Raw genomic sequence first — 20148 nt, 5'->3', positions numbered from 1 at the left:
TGAGCCACTTGTACCACTGTAGGCTTCTTGGGACTTTTTTTTGCTTTTGTTTTCCTTTTTTTTTTTTTTAAATTTCCTTATTATTAAAAAAAGGTTTGTCTGCCCTAAGGCAACCCAGGAGTAAGAGAAAAAGGAAGACTATAACACAATAGTTTGATCCAAAGGCCATCAGAGCCAGTGAGAAGACCCTGACACAGACAACCCTAGATAACATCCATATTTTACATGACCTTAACACTTCACCCTAGTAATGGATTCATGCTAAGCTCTAGCTGTGAAAATAATACTTTTGCCCTGTAGTAACTCCCAGAGAAACAATGTTTTTCACTGTGTAGCTTGAGGCAGCGAAAATCCAAGAGTTCCTTTCATGGGATTAAAAATCTGCTCTTTTCTGACACAGGCCTTACTTATGCTAACCTCATGCATTCACCTCTGCTCCTCAAGTTCATTCCCAGGACAATTGCTCTTCTTGAATCACTAACAAAATGAGCCATGAATAATCTTTTTTTCCTATTGTCTTATGCTTCTCTTTCTGCTTGGGGTGCTCCAAAGCACTCTCCTGACAGTATTTTCCAAAGTTCCTTCTTTCAACAGTCCTCTGGGAAACATCCTGGTAACCAGATATATAGCACGATGCTATCAAAGGCTTCCATACAGCAAATCTTGTAACAATAGAACTCCCCTAATGGGATTTGCATCCTGGCTTCATAGAAAAGGCACTGTAATAACCTCCCATTTTTTCCTTTTGCTGTAATCATCTGTTATGCTTCTCACTAGTACTTCAAAGTAATTCTCTATTGTTCTGTTACTCTGAACTTCAGCTCAGCAGGGTTTAGTTTTTCAAAGCATCACAGAGGGGAATTTTAATTACTCTATTTTTTTTTTTAATTTTTTCAAACAAAATCTCAAATCCATAAAACAAATAAAATTATTTTAGATCAGAATTTCCTGCTGCTGGATTCACAGAGAACTAAAATCAACAACAGAGCACATTCAGTCGACTGTGTCTCAAAATTTATCTAGAGACCTCATTCTGTCACAGCTTCTACTATGGTGAGGTGACTTGAACCATGCAAAAGGCCTAGAAGATCAGCTCTGTCCTCACCTTTGCCTTTAGCTTTGCTAAAAACTCACAAAAATACCGAGACTTACCTTTTAAATTGTCCACACACCTAGGCTACGTCTCTCAAGAACCCAAATTCTGAACCAGAAAGGCACTAAAAATACATATGTCACAAATAGAGCAATTTTATCATATTTCTGGAGTTTTAACCTTGGTTTTCTAAAGATAAAATTTAAGCTTCCAGTTCAGCACTGAAAATCTGATAGATATCAAGCTTATACAGAGTCATAGGCAAAGCACAGTCTACAAAAGCTCTCTTCCCAAAATCCCTTCTAGTACAAACTACTGCATGTCCTAAGATCCAGATCCTACTTCACACCTTGAGTCCTGTGTCCAGTTTTGCTTGTCTCTTTAAAAAAAAACAAAACACACTGAGGTGCTGGAGCATGTCCAGAGAAGGGCTACAAGGCAGGTGAAGGGTCTGGAACACAAGCCCTGTGAGGAGCAGTTGAGGGAGCTGGGGTTGTTTAGCCTGGAGGAAAGGAGGCTCAGGGGAGACCTCATCACTCTTCACAGCTGCCTGAAGGCAGGTTGAAGCCAGATGAAGGTCAGCCTCTTTCCCCAGGTAACAAGTCACCAGATAAGAGATGTAACCTCAGACAGCTCCAGGGAAGGTTCAGGCTGGACATCAGAAGGAATTTCTTCACTATAAGGGTTGTTAAATACTGGAATGGGCTGCCTAGGGAAGTAGTAAGGTCACAGTTCCTGGAGATGTTCAAGAAACAACTGGATGTGGCACATAGTGCCATGTGCCAGGTGGTGATCAATCAAAGGTTGGACTTGATGATCTTAGAGGTCTGTTCCAAATGATTCTGTGGTTCATGTCCAAGCTTAAAGCATGGTACTAGCCAGCCGTAGAGAGGGCCAGATTTTCTCATTCCTAAAATATATCATAGATTCCCTACCCTTAAGAACACTTCAAATAACTTCTCTCAGATTCCTGTAGTTGAAGGACCCCTGAAATTGAAGGGCCTAACTCATATGCAATCCAACAACAGGCACATCACCATAACAAAATGTTGTTTAAATCTAAATTAAGTGTCACAGAACATCAAATTTAAGTTATTAAATACAAACTAGAAATTATATTCCTGTTTTGATTCAAATGTGGAAAAATGAACTTCATACTGACATTTTAGAAGTCTAATAGAGCAGAGTCCCTCTGTTCTCAGTAGATCAGAGTAGTTTAGCTGAGGCCAGCAGTAAGAGTTACTGCTAGTCTGGATGCCTGCTAGAAAGTGCAATAAAGCATACAAGCCCATGCGACATCCCAATCACCATTTTTATGAACATTTTCCTATTTATTAATAGTAGCTGCTCTGAATTCCCTCAAGTTTTATGCCAACTGCCAATTCTGGGTCCAGTACAAATTTGAGATATATTACAAGCAAGTTCAGCCAGAAATGAAAATAAAAGGTGAGAAAAAAGCTCACCATATGCCAACAAGGCAAGCTCATTGGATGACAGGTAAAAAAGGGCAAGTGAATGGCTGCACATACTAATAATTCTGGAAGTGTAGGTGAGTTCAACCCCCAAAGACTAAAGGAAAAGGTGTTAGTCATAGAGAAGAAAAAAACAGTACCAGGGAAAGTCAGGTTATTTCCCCTCCTCTTATTAAACTACAGTATCTTTTCTTCAGACATTAAAACTGTTCCAAATGATCTGTTACCTTCCCCTCTGTAAATCTGAACTGATACCTGAACTTTGTATTGCTACTTATATCTTATTTCCCTCTTAAACCTCAACTGAAGACATTCAAAATATCAATCACTGCAGACAAAAGCATATGGAACATAAAATGTATGGCAGCATGTGGCATTCAAAGATAGATGACTTGGAAATCATGCATACAAATCAGCACCTTTTCTTATCTGATGGTTTAGTTAGGAGAGATATTTGGTAATGCAGTCACCTCTAGGTGCTGACCAACAATTCATTATTGGCATTTTCACCAAAGAGTAGGTTGGCCTTGACAGGAAAGTTTCCTGACATTCAAAAGAAGATTTGGAATGCAACAGCTGCTTTGATTGAGCAGTTGCAATATGGGTATTGATAGAGAAAACTCAGTTTATGGATAAGCCATCACAATATAAATAGTCTAAGAAAATACCATTTGAAGACACTTTAACAGATTTTGGATTTGACTTACTACACTGCTGCCATAGAAGAGTGCTTTCTGTTATCTCACTACATAGACCTCACACACAATATAGAGCTGGAGTCTCCAGGGTGAGCAACATTCCTCTTTCTGGAGCTCCTCCCTCTTCATGATCTACAAGGTGTCATAAAATGCCCATATACTATGCATATGGAGTGGCTGGTCATGCTGTCTGTAGAGCAGCACAAGATGATGCAGATAGACCCCAAATTCCTTCACTGGAAAGAACTGTCTATGGAAGAGACTGTTTAGGGATGTGCCCCTGAAGGATATTTTTGCAGCCTGGTTTCATAGATGTCTCCTTTCTATTGACTTGTCCAACATTAAACACACCTCCCACAAGTCAGGATTCAGTCAGCCTGCTCCAAAGGGATGATGGTAGCTTATTCTAACACATTAGCCAAAGACATTTGGTAGTAAGAATGGCTGATATTTGAAGTTGTTCAACATGTTTTGTTTGATGAAAAGCTTTCATGGAAAGTATTTATTTGTGGAAAGAAATCACAATTCTTTTGAGGAAGGCACAGTGGCCAATGTATGACAACCATTGTGAGAACTAAAAAATACATATGGAGACATTTTCCTACTGTAAAGCCCAACATCATCAGGTTGCTATAGAATGTTGTCATTTCACTCTGACTTTTTAAATAATCTTATTTTCCAGAGCATAACTCCTTGTTCTTTAGAGCTGTCATTGTCAACATTTAAGAGTGGAGAGCACTCTGCAATGTACAGCCATTTAACATCCTATCATAAAGCAGAGACATAAGGAGATTTTGGATCCTTTGAGTAGCTTGTAGGGGTAATGTTTTCAGAAACAAGAAACAATTTTCAGATCCTGAACTTAAAGATAAATTTCACTGAGGTGATTTCTCAGCACTTCAATAATTCTGCCTCTTCCCTAGGGAGACATCAAAAAGTCAGAGCACTGAACACTAGACACAGCTGTAATTCTTGGCATAAGTAAGTCATTGCATTTCTGATTAAAGAGATTTTTAAAAGAAGAATCAAAGTCTCAGGAACTTTCATTTACTCCCCAGAAAGCCCATTCTGTTTTTAGCCACTAAAACCTGGGCTTTTGTACTTTTCAAACTTAATATAAAGACAGCTTCAGACTTTCAACTCACAGTCAATTCTGTGAAAGATATATTTACATTTGAAATCACCTGAGAAGTAGCCCCAGAGACTAATTCAAACTGGATTTTTTCACCACCATATTTTTTTTATTAAATAGGATTCAAACCAGGAGCTAGAAACTTTGCATAAGCAGAGATTTAGAATGCATGACAGTGTTGTTAAGGTAAGACCTACTGGATCTAGTCTTCCATATAGAAAACTCACAGACAGAAAAGTGTGCAGCTTTGAGAAAAGCAGGGTCCTGACTCTTTGACACATTTTCCACATCACCTCCTGTTCCCCTTCATCGACCTATTCTCTTTAATTCCTCTTGCCATTTGGTTTTTCCCCTTCTCACTATATGCAGCCCAATAAATCCTTCAGGGAACAACCAGTGTTGTCTGCCATATTAGTCTTCATCCTGCTTTGGCAAACTGTCCCTTTTCCAGCATTTCATCCATCCTGCTTTTAGGACAGCACTAATACTGCATGACTGTACCAAACACGTGTACATAATCTAGACTGATTCATTACAGTAATGATATATAACAGACTAAAATCATATAGTCCTTAGCTTGTACTCCTTCACTGTTGTCACTTATCCAGCTTGTATGGCAAGAATAGTAAAAGAGGTCTCTTGGAAGTGATGAAATCTGATTTCAGCGTCCTTCACAAAGCACAAAGAAGGAAGTTCATGCAAACTTGTACTGACTGAAATAGTTCTTTAGAAAGTATGTCAGTAAAAATAGATTTCATATATGTGTGTAATAAGACAAAGGTTAATTAGCTGTAACCACTCTTTCTCAAGGTCAAGAGGAGTTACACCTGGGATAATTTTAGCCTAGAATAGCCACTTAGTGATTTTTTTTTTTTAACTTAGGACATCTCACATCACACCACTTTTTACTTGACAGTAAACTGACAGGACTAACAAAAGAAGTTATTTTGATAGGTGTCATAGAGTAACTTTATGATGCTTGTATCATTTGTTTTCCTCCCAAATTTGCCCTAAACCAGGACAATAGGACCCAAACTACTTGAAAATAACACATTTCAGCATTCTGTACTGAGTATAACAACCCAAAATTCCTGTAACTCAGAGAAGTGGGACAATATTTTATCTTATTTTTCCTTTGCATTTTTCTCTCCTTTTCTCCCCAGGTTTGTGTAGCTAGCAATATTCTGTGGATTAACAGCCCCATTATTTCCTCCTCATCTCCCCTTTATGATATCTCAAGCATATACTGCTTTGTTCCTAAGGATGAATCCTTCAGAACTTCTTTCAGTTCACATATCAAACCCCCAGGTTCTCCTAGTCCTCTAACAATCCCTGTGTTAACACTCCTCCAGAAACAGCATCCAGAAAACTGCTGACACAGTCCACTAGCACTGTAAGCCAGGCATTACCAAAACCTTGTCCTGGATTCACTAAGGTTTGCTGCAGCTGAGATGCTTTGAAGAAAAACATTTCATGTTTACCATCTAACCACCTACATCAGTCATTTTACTTAGAAAATATCCACCTATTTCTTAAAGTAATCTACCAGCAAAAGTCTTAATAGCTTAATTAGGACTTCTGCTCTTCCCACAAATTCTTTGGAAAACTGTTTACAGCACCAGTGATCACTTTCAAAACAGTTATGCTCAAAGAGCAGGAACCCATTGAGGTAGCTCTGAATTAGACAGTCTTTGGCCTACTCGATTTTATTTAGCTTCTTACTTCAACTCTTTACAGAAGCACTACAGTTTAAAGGCTCATTAGTGTTACAGTAAGAACACTATGCCCCATGATTTGATCAAATGAGGAAGATTTAAAATTCAAAAGGACAGAGACAGAAAAAAAAGTCTAATCAACAAAATACAGCACTAAAGCAACACATGCAAGGTACTACAAGACACTAAATACTGCCATTCAGAAACTGTGCGTGTCTGGTTTACTGCCTCTTTTTTTAACCCCAATCCTGAAAACAGGAAAGGTGGGACAAAGAAATAAGATCAAAGGCTTCACCTTGTTTCCTTCTCTATTTAATACAAAGCAGGTGTTTCAGTGCAGCTTTTTAAATGAAAAAAAAAAAAGTAGAATCACATCTATAAAATAACTGGACAGCCCTTCCACTGAGTGCTTGCTACTTACTTGCTGATTATGCAAATGATCAGCAAGAAGTGAGTCTGAAAGTGAGTGAATGAAAGTGAGTCTGTTTGGGATACAGCACCTGTTCAGATGCTTTGAATCATCTTGTACAACTCCTCTGGCTATATGGGTACCTAATTTGGGTTTACTGGAATTAAGTATTATATCCTGCCCACTTCATCCCTTATTTCAATTCCTTTTAACTATACAGCTACCCCATGCCAGCCCTTCTGCCTGTGGTGCAACCAAATAGCTCTATCTGCTCCAGTCAGTTAAGAGGAATCTCTCTGCAAGGTTCCTATCCTGGGAATAAGTTAGAGACAGTTCCTGTGGCTTTTCAGAAAGCTTCTGAAGGACTACATTCCTGCATGGAGGAATTAATAGCTCCAAGCTTGTAAAGATTTACTTATCTCCACAAAATGTCAGCAAATCTGAAGCTATCATACCAGAGATGATGATTAGCACTGTGCATATTTAACAAAGGAGTAGTGAAATCTGATTTGCATATTTCTAACAAGCACACAAATTCCCCACCACTTTCACAACTTAGTATCTACACGGTTCATTTTATTTTGATTAAATTTAACACTTTTCACTGATGACCTTTAAAGAAATGCTCACTTCCAGACTCTTAAATGCACCATTGATCTGCTACACTTTGTCAGCAAAACAATGATTGTTCCTAAGAAGCCTCTGAAAAGCTACAGTCTTACACAGATCAGTGCACAAAGTTCCCTCTGACGTGTGCAATGCAGGGATGCAGAATTTGCATGATCAGCTCATTTGCTGCATTCAGCAACAAAGGACATACTCTGCCAGTTCACACCCTCACCAGAAGGTTGCTCTAGTAAAGAGGAAGTCACCACACTGCAATTCAACAGACATGAAACTGGGTAACAGCTAAGAAAATAACCAAATGAAGATGCATGTAAGTTATTATTACCTCTGCTCCACAGACAATGGAAATGACCTTTGTTGAAAGGCTGGTTCAGAATCAGAAGGCAAAACTTCAGGTTCCCTGTAAGATAAATGTTGGCTCTCATTAGCAATAATATTGATTTTTTTTGTCCTTTTTTTAAATTTTATTTTTGCCAGATGTATTTTAGTCCAACCACATCAGAGTAACTCCATGAATATCCTTGCTTCTCAAGTTTTACCACTGTCAGATTGAGAAACTGTCAGAACTTCATAAAATACCTTTTACTTGGTAGGGTTTTGCTACATGATTAATTTATAAGTGACTTTACTTACTGAAGGCCATCCTCAACAGGACCCCACATCTATACAGCTCTCTCATTTAATCTCCCACTTGCTACTGCTGCCTGGATGCAGCAATTACTGATATGAGCTTACCCTGGTCTCTGTTAATGGGGAAGGCTGGAGGAGACTCCATATAAGATATCTAACCTATACCCAATATTCCACCCTCCTGGAGGATGCAGAACTCTGGCTGCCATCAGTGGCTTCCCTGTGTTTTCATATCATGTATAAGCTTTAATTGCGGTAGATATTCTACAAATAAAGAATGAAAGGCCATGACCCAGGACTTAAAATCAAAAGCTAGTAAAAGCAAAAGTGTACTTTAGCCTGTGTTATCTAGGTGATACTGCAGACTAAAAACCTCAGTGGATTTACCAGCCCAACTTGATTGAGCTCATAAAGCCTCCTGTCCCTGCAAAACATGCATGCTGAAGGTCGATAATAAACCTACAGTTAGAAAAGCCTTAAAAGAAAGAAAGGATGTATGATATGACACACTTTGAATTCAAAGAGTAAATACGTAAATCTTTGACAGCTGCCTGCAGTGGGATTTGCATTATTTCACTTCCTAATTATCTTGCCAATCATATAGGAATACAAGTTCCCCCTGGAGCTTGATATCCTTAGGCAATCAAGTTAATGAATAATATTTGGTCATGTGAAGCCACTGTTATTGAAAAGTGAAATCCTCTATCACTAGAAAGTCTTTTGAGAAGATCCAGTATAACAGGAGGCAGAAGGCTACAGTAGAAGCCTGTGGCCTAAGCCACACCATGTTATCAAGGAAAATACAGCTGGTCAAACTGCTGAAGTTGAAAGAATATTTAGGGATGGGAATTGGAAGGGTCAGTCTTTAAAATAATTATTTAAATGCGTGATTAGGAGAACAAAGTGAAGGTCATCAGACTGGGATACCACTATTCTACCTCTTCTGCCCCTTTCCCTTTGAGTGATTTAGGGTTTCCCTCCCCACTGACCCATTTGAGGCCTCAGTTTCCTAAAACAGAAGCAACAGTATTGTCCTCCTTCATAACTATGAGGAGAAATAGAAATAAAGACCTAGATGATTTTTACTCCAGTGAAAATTCTACATGATTATCATAGCCTGGTGCTTTCAAATACTTTCCCTCAAGCCTTCTGCTTCCATCTTTGCTGACATTGACCTCACTTCCACTTAATTCATGTACATATAGGAGAATAAATTTTCATAGAGAGAGGTGGAAAGACCAAGTAAACAAAGGAAAGTGAGAAAAGTTTTTTCTGTGCGCAGTTTTGCCTTGTCCTTGAACTTTAAGAGAAAGGTAGAAAACAATACATTCAAACTAAGTGCCAATTTCCAGCTGCCTCACAAAATGGGACCTCAGCAGCAGATCTCCTAATGATTGTTAAGTGAGAAAGGCTGCCAACTCCTTGTATTAAACATAATCATCTAGTGATGCTCTCCATTGAAAGAGCCAGCAAATATCCCAGGTTCTGTTACTGGTACAGTAATACAAAACAGGCACAGGTGCTGTAAGCCTATTCTTGCTGAATCACAAAAGGCATTTCTGTGCCTGTTTTAAACCCTTAAACCATTTCAGCATATGATTGCAGCTTTTTTTTTTTGCCCATCAGAAGTACTCTTTTTATATATATATTAGGGTACATTTTTGAAGCCAAGACCTGGCTGCAGGTGTCTACACTGAGATTTCAGAGGCTGATTTTCAGAGATGACACTTCTAAGAGCTTCCAGTGAGGCCCATAAGAGATGCTGGGTCTTACATATTCAGTTGTTGCAAAGAAGTCAAGAAGTAGATGCCCACAGCACACACAGTTAGGAGATGGTGGTGGGGCGGGGGGGGTACGTCTTTGGGGTACTTTGTTGTTTGGGTTTTTTAAAGTGCAGTTATGGGCTGAAAAAGTAGAGAAATGGAAATTATTGTTTCACCTGCTTTTAGAGAAGTGAACACTCCAGTCATTTCAAACCAGTCATTTCATACAATTAAGGCATGATAAAATGCTATGATTAATGGTATGATTAATGCTGACAAAATGAGCCTAAATGTCAATATTTTAATGGTGCCTGCAGAGTTAATACAAAGCTGCACACGAGGCTCAGTCCTCAGTAGATGTAAAACAGTAATAAAATTGGGCTGCAATAATTTACAACCATTGCCCTAAAAACTATTAATATATTGGGACATCTAATGGCAAACACCCAGTCAACAGACAGAATTTGCAACATTAATCGCTCTGAGAAAAACTTATGAGAGCTCACTGTGCCACTGCTCTGAACACTCTACTGGCTATTCATTTGAAAACAAATCTACTTTGAGGCCATTTATCTTTAAAAGCCCTCAACAAATTAGGACATATCTATCTCCGGGACTGTCTATCCATCTATTTTTCACAAAGATAATTAGCACCCTGACCCAACTCTTAGTGACATTGTGCTCTGTTTGGACCAATGGGAAAGAGGTTTCTGTAAGCAAGAAATCACCAGCAATATCCCCAGATATGGATATCTCCACTGAAGAAGCTTTTGTGAGCCTTTTCCTAAAGGCAGAATAAGTTTCTCTCTTGCATAGTTTCTTCCATTTTTAGTATAATTTTCTCTTTCATTATGTACTTTTGCAGCTCTTGCAGCCTGAGCAAATTCAACCATCTGCAGCAAAAGCAGAAAAGAATAAACTTCTCCCTACAAAACCTGCAGCTTATTTTTGATATTTACATCAACACAGAGAACAAATGGAGTCACATCCCATGGTCAAAGTCCTCCTGTAGAAGAATTAGCTACACAGTAAGGCCTGTGATGTACAGGCCTACAGAAAAGGAGGATGACTATAGGAAATTTTACTTGCATTTAAGGAACCAAATTCTCCCCCCCCTCTTGTTTTTCTATTTGATGCTTATAAACCTTGCAGTCTTACAGGCATAACTTACTGAGAAAGAATGAAATGGGCACAACTATGTGAACAGGCAGTTACATGAAAAAATACAGCTAAAAAATCTTCTGGCAGACTTGGAAAAATCCTAATCTTTGAATAAAACTGGATCACTTTTATTTCTGTTGGAAACTTTTCCTAAGTTACAAATCAGTCCATCAATCAATCAATCAACAATGCCTACAAGTTTCTACACTGGCACCATCACCTCATCCTTACTGATTTTTTTTTTCTTTTTCTTCTTTCCAAAATTATTTAGCTGAACTTCTTTGATGAAACTTCTCATGCAAAGCATGAGAAGCAACTTTTGTTGCTTTGAAAAGGGCTTTTATCAAAAGTGTTGTGAACCTCCCTGATAGCCTATGCACTGCCTATGCAATGACTTTTTACCACATGGTAACTCACTCTGAACAATTCCAATATATTTTAGAGCACAGATTTGCTATTCTAAAAGCCTTCTTGGCTTCTCCCTGTTATATTGTATTTACCTAGCTATTTTATACTTATAATATCATTATGCATTTTTAATTCATTCCCTTTGCCCCATGCCAGTCTTAAGGCAGTATGTCCATCACAAAGCATAGGTAAAAACACATTTTTAAAGACAACCTTTTCTCTGGTAGCCAATAAATTAATATATGCCACTTTGCTTCCTTTCAGTGTTAGAATCATATCACTAAAGAGTTTTTCTGCATACTGCAAGGATGTTGGTATTGAATTTTCTGAAGTGGGGAAAAAACTTTCAATGCTTCAAACAAGAGGACCTTTGGGAAAGATCACTGCTATTCCCAGACTTTCTGACATGATGCAAGTGCTAATACAGAATGGGGGGACATGCTGTGCTAAGATACAGGCATGCCTCAAGGTGCTGAAAAAGTATGACTTCAAATTCAAAGTTTCAGCCACAGAAAGTGGCTTCCACTAAACAATTAATGTTTTGGGTTTGTTTCTTTGGTATTTGCATTTTACTGTTTGCCTGAAGAGAAGCCATTCCTTTCCTTTCCTATCTATCAAACATCAACAAAGAAGGAGGTTCAGTGCTGAGGAAGAAGTAGGAAAGAGACAGGTAGTATAGGAGCAGAGCTAAAAGTTGGAAGGTGGTTATAAGTTTCCAGAAAATTTGTGTGCTGATAGAAATATATCTAAATACCCAAGATACTAACCAAGATCCATTGAAAAGACACTGCAGTTATACACATTCCTGAGCATATAGGTGGACAACCAAATATACAACAGCTTCTGAGAGAAAAAGCTCTGAATGATCTTACTGAAAACTTCCTGCTTATGTTTCTGCTCTCACATCAGTCTACAGATGCACTATGATATACATAAATATACCATAACAGCAAAAAAAACCCCAAAAAACTCACACCAAAACAAAACCCCACAAAAAATAGCCAAACAAAAACCCCCAATGAAACAAAAAACTAATTAACAAAAATGAACCCCCCCCCCCAAAAAAAATTGTTTCCAGTACCATAACTTACTCAGAAAATTCCTACCCCTCAGATTAATTTTAAATGAACAGTCACTGCCTACTTAAATGCCAAGTATGTAGGAAGGGACAAGGCTGTTTTTCACAGTTCCAAAACTGACTGATAAGACCGTACAGAAACAGGGCTGAGGCAGCTCTTTGGGCAGTTGACGTTCCTTCAGCTGCACAAGAATTAACACCAAAATTGTGATTCTAAGAATTCCACATAAGTCAGATGTACTGTGAGCCTATCATAATAAACCCTTGAGAAAGCAGTTCATGAAACCAGCAAACATAACAAAACCACAGTGACAATCAATCCAGCTATTGCTACAGATCACCAGAGCAAGGTTACTGTGGGTTTTCAGACTTGGGGTTTTCAAACTAAAACAAAGGAGTTTGGGGGAATGAGCACCAAATCTACACCATTTTACTGCCAAGTAAGCACCTGTCTCCAAATGTAAATTCAAAACTGATACAATTCTTATTGAAATGGACCATTTAATTCAGGGCTTTTTTCAAGAGCTACCATCCACTTCTCAAACATACTCAAATGGAACAATCTCACCACCAGGAATGAAGTAAATTACTGAGTAGAAACTAAGGGGGAGTGGGTCTGTCAGACTAAGGAGTATTCCCCATTTCCTGAAAGGCTTTCTTCATCATGGTTGTTTGCTTTTTGCTTTTTAGACATTGAAAAACCCAACCGTAGTTTCCTACCTGCTACACACATACAATTCTTAATTTACTTGCTGATATAGCACTTCTTGAAAGTTGGCTTCTGATTCACAAGACAAGATTCTGATTTTATCAGTTAATATCTTTGGTAGCTCACTATGAGTAGTATGTAGATCTACCTCAGCAAGTGGCATAGCAGAATAAAATCAGTCTGTAAAGCAAAACTGTTGGTGCTGAAGGTATGATATTCACATCACACGTGTTCTGGGAGAAAGGAAGAGAGGGAGGCTACTTCAGGTTAAGTTTAGTCTGGTTTTGTAGACCTATTAGCAGTAGGAGAGGGTTATGTGCACTCCTGCAGCACAGTTTTATCCAAAGGAAATTAGTTTACATATTCCAAAACTACCATGCAACGTGAATTAAACCACAGCAAACAGGCAGGATCATGTGACTTGCTTCAAAATTATATTCTTGATCCACAGTAAAATACTAATGTAAATATGCCAATAGCCACATGGCTTTTGGCTTCTGAATTTTTATTCATATTTTATGCTGCAAGATCAGTTCAACTTACATGACACTTTTTTAATTTTATACTCATCAAAATTTGGCTCTAAACTTAAGATTTTTATATTTAAGAGCCAATCTGACACCTTTATCTATCATGTATGGAAGGAGTAAGGGGGACTTAACTCAAAACTTATAGCATTTTAAACTCCTGAAAAAGCACTTAACATCAAACCCTAAGATGCTATTTCTAAGGTTATCTTTTAGGCTAAAGCCTCACTTTGAACAGAACAAATAGTGCACCTTCTACAAAAAAGACTCCTCATACTGCTGTTCTCTTTCTTGAACCAAGACTTCCTCCAACACTACTTCCTTTCATGGGGAAAGCCAGTGCTCTGCTGCAATACCAAGGAATATAAAAAAGGATAATTTCCTAGGATCATTATGCAGACCAAATCAACACTCTAAAATATAAACATTTCACATTTTAAAATTTTCACAACTCCTGCAGAACTACTACTCTGAAAATGGTAAAACTTCAAGTCAGTAAAATCTACTTCCTCCATCTGTGCTCCTGCTGAAAAGGTAGTTGTCAGCTTTAATTCAGAGAAACACTTAGGCTTAGACTACTGTATTAATTATAGCCACTGCTAATAAAACATTGTGTAGTTGCTTTTTTCCACACTGAATCCCAAGCCTCCAAACAAGCCATTTAATTTTCCTCATAACAGTGGCAACTCCAGTAATAAACCTGCACAAATTATGTAAAAGGATCACAGACCTTACAAACATGCTCTCAAACTTCTTGAATGAATAAATCAAATATGCATACACAACTGATTTTTGTGCAAAGGCACTGTTATCCCTGTCAATGCATCTTAGTGTTCATTTTTTCATGTAAATTCTATTGATTTTTAAATATTTTGCAGCTCTTAATTCTCCAGGCAAATTCCAGTAAGAGTAGGGAGAAGAAGGGATTTGTGCAAACAGTCTTATTGAAAAGCTGCAATGTGTTACCCTCTGGAGAACACTCTACAAGAATTTATGTGGATGAATTCAAACGAACTAATTTCTCACAATAAGTTACAAACATGGCCATACACATGGGATAATTTACCCACATCATCAACCACTGTGCCTAGAAGGGTGCCATGCCTTGCAATGAAATTTGTCAATTAATGCTGGTGCTTCTCTGGAGAATGTGAGAGCTGCATTTCTGATTTCAGTGTGTGATGGGATGCTTCTTTTCATCTTAAGTCCTATAGTCTGTAGCTGCATTTCTGAGTACTTGGGACTTCTGCTCTTTATGTGTAAAACATCTCAGTCTGGTCAAGCAGAATAAGGTCACACAATTCCCAGTAGTGAATCTTCAGCTTTAGATAACTCGTCCAGCATCACAAAGAAACTTCATGGCAGCATTCAACTCTCTAGGGCAACACAGAACTCAACTGAATCATGAGAACTTACTATTTAAATAGAAATCCTAACCACACTTACTATTATGTACATGGAAGTGATGCTTGTGTCCCATTACCAACTCTCATTTGAAAATAAACACAGTGGAGTAACCAGTCACTTTGTGGGGGCAGCAATGTACACAAACCATAAAACAGGCTTTTCAAGGCACGCACTGGCAGATGCACCATTTGCCACTGCAAGGCCTTTGGCTTGATTTGCCTCACACCCTTGTGCTTGTCTCGAGGGATGTGGCCAGACCATACCCATCATTCTGCACCTTATGCAATCTGGACTTTCATTTCCAGCCAAGCACAGCAAAGGTCAGAATTAACTGGAAGCAGCAGTGGTTGGTTTAGCTATTATTGCCTGTTCACTTACACTCTTCCAGTTTTCAAGATTGGACTCAAATTATCCAACAATCCAACAAAGAGAGATTTCTGATACAGGCACAGACAAGTAGAGGTCTACAATATTATTCAGACATGTTTTATCCTGTGGCATGGAAAAAATAGCTAAGTGATGCTGAAGTGATGAATAGGAAGTGCAATAGCAGGAAGAAAGACAATTTTGTGCAGAATGGGAAGGCTAGTCACCAGGGCTGCAGAATCAGACACAACTTTCACACTTAAGGTGAACTTTTAAAATGCATTAATTTCACTGCAACTACATTATAAAAAAATACTAAATGCTTTTCTTTGTTATTCACAGGCAAGCCATCATCTGAAACAGAACCCATTTGACACCTTTTGATACCAGTTGGAAGACCTTATAAGACAAGAATTAGACAAACAGTCCTGCTATAAAAATATTGATAGTCTTATGGTAAAATTGACTTCAGCATTTAAAACTTCTAGGCACAGACCATTAGACTGGATCTTAAATCTGCATCAAAGCAAAAATGAAGCAAATCTTGAGAAAATCTAAACAATAATTACTATTCAAGGAAGTTCCAACCTTAAATGAAAACCAAAGATATGTGTTCACTTTCTTGCTCTGTAATAGCCAGGACTAATGTAATGCCCCCCATGCATTTTAAAACCACAGCATCAACACTGTCTGAATACATCACACTAACAATACTTGTTATCTGGGATGTCTCTATTCCAAGGAGACAACGAGGCATACAAGCTCCCCTGGCAGTCGATATTGTCAGCTCAATCTCCACACAGCAAGGGCAAGGTGACTTAAAGGAATCACAAGGCAGAGCAGACAGATGTCAGTAGTCTCTCTGGGCAAATAGGTACAAAGCACAACCCCTTCAGCAAACATTCAGCTCAGTGAACAGTACAGTGCCATTTCTATGGTCAACAGATATCTTTAGATATTTTCTACAGGATAAACAAAATGTAATATGCATTTAATGATTCACATATTGGAGTACTGACCAAAGAGTACAAACCATGGGAACACAAAAGTGCCTGACTGCACAGCATTTAGAACCCCTGCTTGCTGCTACCAAGCACTCCACTGAGCCTTCAGTTCCTGGCACTAACATCTCCTATGCACATAAAAGTCTGAATTCTATTTTCACCAAGATGCTCTTTAAGAGGCTGACAGAACCTGATGCCTCTCTTGATGTCAAAACACCACTCCTATCCACCAACGAGACATTCCTCCACTGATCTCATTGGAAGCACACGTTTCAAGTAGCTGTTTTTGGAGCATACCTATTAGATCCTGCTTCACAATGTCAGCTATCTCGTTTTTAAAAACTGAGAAGGAGATGTACCTTTTATCAGCATGGATTAAGTTAGTGTGTGCCTTCAGGAGACTGATGACCCACATTCAGGTTCCCTCTCTATCAAGAGGGAATTCACATCCAAATTCAGTCAAGACAGCGCTCTCCTCCCCAGACACGACATCATTCTTGGGGAAGAAGATTCTTCCCTCCCTGCTACAAAATGAAATATATGATGGGACTATTTTCATAAAACAGTTAAACATGAGTAGCCTGTGGAAGTCTGATTCTGCAGTCCACTAACCTAAACAAAGTTTGTTCTCCAATTTATTCAAATCTCTCTTTTCCACTTTGAATACATCCCCCAATTACTTCACCATGGTATTACAGAATTATATCCACTGCTTCCTCCCTAATGTGTGACATGCTGTCGGAGAACAGTGTAACCTCTGGTTTTGCAGGATAATTTTCAGGCAAGAAGAGTGGTTTTCTAACTATCTTCAGAAGACTTGGCACTAGCAGTCATAAAAGGAGGGAATAGCTTTCTGCAACACAGCATAAAATGTCCAAATCCAACAGAGCAGGATTTTAGATGCTACAGTCTTCCCGCTTCTCATGGTATTCCCACTGCCAAACTCAGCTTGATTCCTCCTTAGTACATTTACACTGATGGATTGTACACTTTGTATAAAATTTCTCCCTCTTCCCTTTATATACAGTCCCACTACCATGCTGAGGACAAGGACACCATCATTAGAAGTCCAGTGTGCATCCACTGAATAGCCCAGGGGCTAAATTCCAGTAAAATGTTGTGAAGGCACACAGCAAAGTTCCATCTTCAGAAAGGGGAAAACAGGCATTAGATGACTGTAGGAAGATCCCACTCCTATGCAGCAAATGAGTCAATACGAAAAGACAAAAGTTCCTTTCCGCTCTTCAGCTTTATCTGATAAGACACATTACAAATTACAAATGGCTTCTGGCCAAACTCCAGTGTGGACAATTACAGGCTTCTCTTTTCCTACTTCAGTTCAGCCATCCAAATGAAATATGCTATCTCCCACTGTCCCAGACTCATGTGTACTAATTAAGCACTTATTTAAAAGCACAAAGCCTTCAACCAGGCTACAATGTACTTTGGAGATGGTTGGATTTCGTATTTAGTAAGTTCACCGAGTTTAAAAAAGTTGAGCAAATTGTGACCCAAGTAACATTAATTATTAACTTCTCAGATATAACAGATGAGACTGATGAGTCAATTCCCATTGACTCCCAGGATTGTGCCTCATATGCTTTCATGAAAATCCATGCTGAGACAGCTGGTTCTGCAACACCCCAAACCCCTTTGAGGTGCATGTCAGAAAGGACATTTGTGCCTATACCACATTTTCAGTCTTGCTGTTTTCCCAAAGCAGGTTATTTTGTACTTTGAGGTCCAGAGTGCCATCCAGAAGATTCAGAAAAGCAAAGAGGCTTTCCAGGTGGTTTTAACAACAGCCCACACAAGCAGTGGTGGCAGTGGGAGGGTGTTTGGGCCTCTGGAGTAAGATTATGGCAAAGACTGATGAGGAGGGGAATGTTTTCTTATATTACAAAAAGAGTTTTTAACAGATATAGGAAGGAAAGACAATGACTTTAATCTCCCAACATTCAAAAACATTTCACTCGTAAAATTATGTCTTCTGATTTCATGAGCTTAATTTTATTATTTCTAGAGTTGTTTTTTTTTTTTTACCATATGAAGGCAGCTCCATTTTGCTGCCTGTTTTAGGACATTCTACAACTTTATCACCTCTGGCTTCTTTTTCTAACAAAACATTTTTAAGACCTCTCTGTATATATTTTATAAATAGATAAATCTATACTTGGAGAAAACAAGGTAAAATAAACAAAAAGAAAGACAAAAAACCACAAAGGTGATGAAAACTGCATTACATTATCAGTCAGGTAAGGAATTTTTATGTAACCTGGATGAAGTTCCTCTTCACATTTTATTCTGTAATATGTCATTATGCTGCATCTGGCAGAAAAATAAGACCTAAAGTCAAAGTTCTGTGGACTGAATAGCTACAATAAGCTTACTCAAATCAGGAACTAACACCTGTCTCTTGGAATAAAACTAGGGGGTGATAAAGAAACAAAGAGAGAACACTATCAGAATATCGATGCTTCTTCCACAGGTAAAAAATAATTACCTAATGTTGAAAATTTTGTAACGAGAGTTGTTTAACATTCATGTAACTTTTAAACAAGATTGAAAAGCTGTTTGCAAGTAAATGGTGTGATAGCATTACTGGGATCACTGTAGTCTGGGAGAACAGGACACCATATCCAGCAAAGATCAGCTTACAAAAAATAGGTCATGCCTGTAAGGAGACTACTCACTCAAGCAGACCCTCCAAATCATTAAGACAAACTGTTCCCATAAGATACCTGTCACACTAAAAGTTTGGTAGGTTTACTCACTACACAAAGCCTATGATAACTGCTTTTATTCTAAGTCACTTGTGCTAGTTTATAGTCCCTTGTTTTGACATGCTGCACATGATATAGAATTAAAGAGAACTGTTACTTTCCTCCTTTTCTCACAATACACTAAAGCCTGTAAACAAACACAAGCTCTGGGACCATTAAGAGAGGCTCTTGTTTGCAGACTGTCTTTTCAACCAACTACTTCAATTTCAATGCTAAAACTGTCAAGCTTAATTATGAGTTATGGGGCATAACCATTTCAAAACCATAAATCTATACAGTAGAAAAATATAATGACTGCCTTAGTGAACATCTCTTTTTAAATAAGCAGTATCTCCTACCAAGACCTAATTTAAGTTCTTTATACACAACATTGTGTTGTAAATAACTTTACTACTTCTCCTGAAGTGAATATTAAGACTACCATAAAGTATTTTCATCCTGATGTCTTTTAGTTTATTTGACTATTTAAAGTGGACCTCAAAGCACATTCTAGTGCTTACACTGCTACCCCATCCAAGTCCACCAGAGCTCTTTGTGATCCTCCAACATGTTTGCACACAACTGCCTTTCTCTCCAGCTTCTTTCAATATCTTGTTTTCTAAAGTCCCTTTGACTTTTGAGTGTGCACAGCTGTTCACACATCCTCACAGCTTCAGGCAGAAAGATACAGAGAAAGAGTTATCAAGAGCTCACCATTTAAGCACTCCCCTTTAAAAAATCCTTAGCATTCAGCATCCCCAGCCTGAGACACTAATGATACAGTCCAAAAAATCCACCAAAACAGCACTGTAGGGCAGGTGTAGATGTAAATCTCAAAGCCACATTACCCATTCCAAAAGAATCACACATTTATTTCCATTTTAACCGTGGTTATAATCTTCTACCATAACCTCTGCAAAATCAGTGCTCTAGGGAGCACCCAACCCAGTCAGAAAACCTAGTGCAACCTGAGTCATATTGGTACTTTCAGCCAGAAATTAAAATTTAACATGATTACCATGCTTCAAAGGCTTGAACCTCACAGTACTGGACAGTACAGAATGAATGTTGCCACTTTCATTATGAAAAGAGTCCCACATACAGTCTAACCATTAGCTTTCACATAGTTAAGGTGATTTTCTGGACTTTGCAGCAAAGGAGTTACCCTTAAAAATGCAAATCCTAAA

The 20148-nt window shown here is 38.4% G+C and overlaps 1 protein-coding gene across 3 annotated transcripts in view; it reads right to left on the bottom strand.

Moving 5' to 3' along the window:
- TPK1 (thiamin pyrophosphokinase 1) overlaps positions 1 to 20148 on the bottom strand; it is a 311253-nt gene that overhangs the window by 239178 nt on the left and 51927 nt on the right. For 2 of the 3 annotated variants that reach the window (XM_071429756.1, XM_071429758.1), the window contains exon 2: positions 7472 to 7546. The exons of the other annotated variant lie outside the window; for it this stretch is intronic. In XM_071429756.1, the coding sequence (XP_071285857.1) occupies positions 7472 to 7546 (75 nt within the window). The remainder of the gene's footprint in view (positions 1 to 7471; positions 7547 to 20148) is intronic. 3 annotated transcript variants of the gene reach the window in all.

Source organism: Agelaius tricolor, unplaced genomic scaffold (assembly GCF_023055355.1).
Source record: "Agelaius tricolor isolate 1412-34295 unplaced genomic scaffold, bAgeTri1.0.p SCAF_6, whole genome shotgun sequence".
Classification (NCBI taxonomy): Eukaryota; Metazoa; Chordata; class Aves; order Passeriformes; family Icteridae; genus Agelaius; species Agelaius tricolor.
Note: the sequence above shows the minus strand (reverse complement) of the source record. Positions and strands in the feature narration are given on the sequence as shown.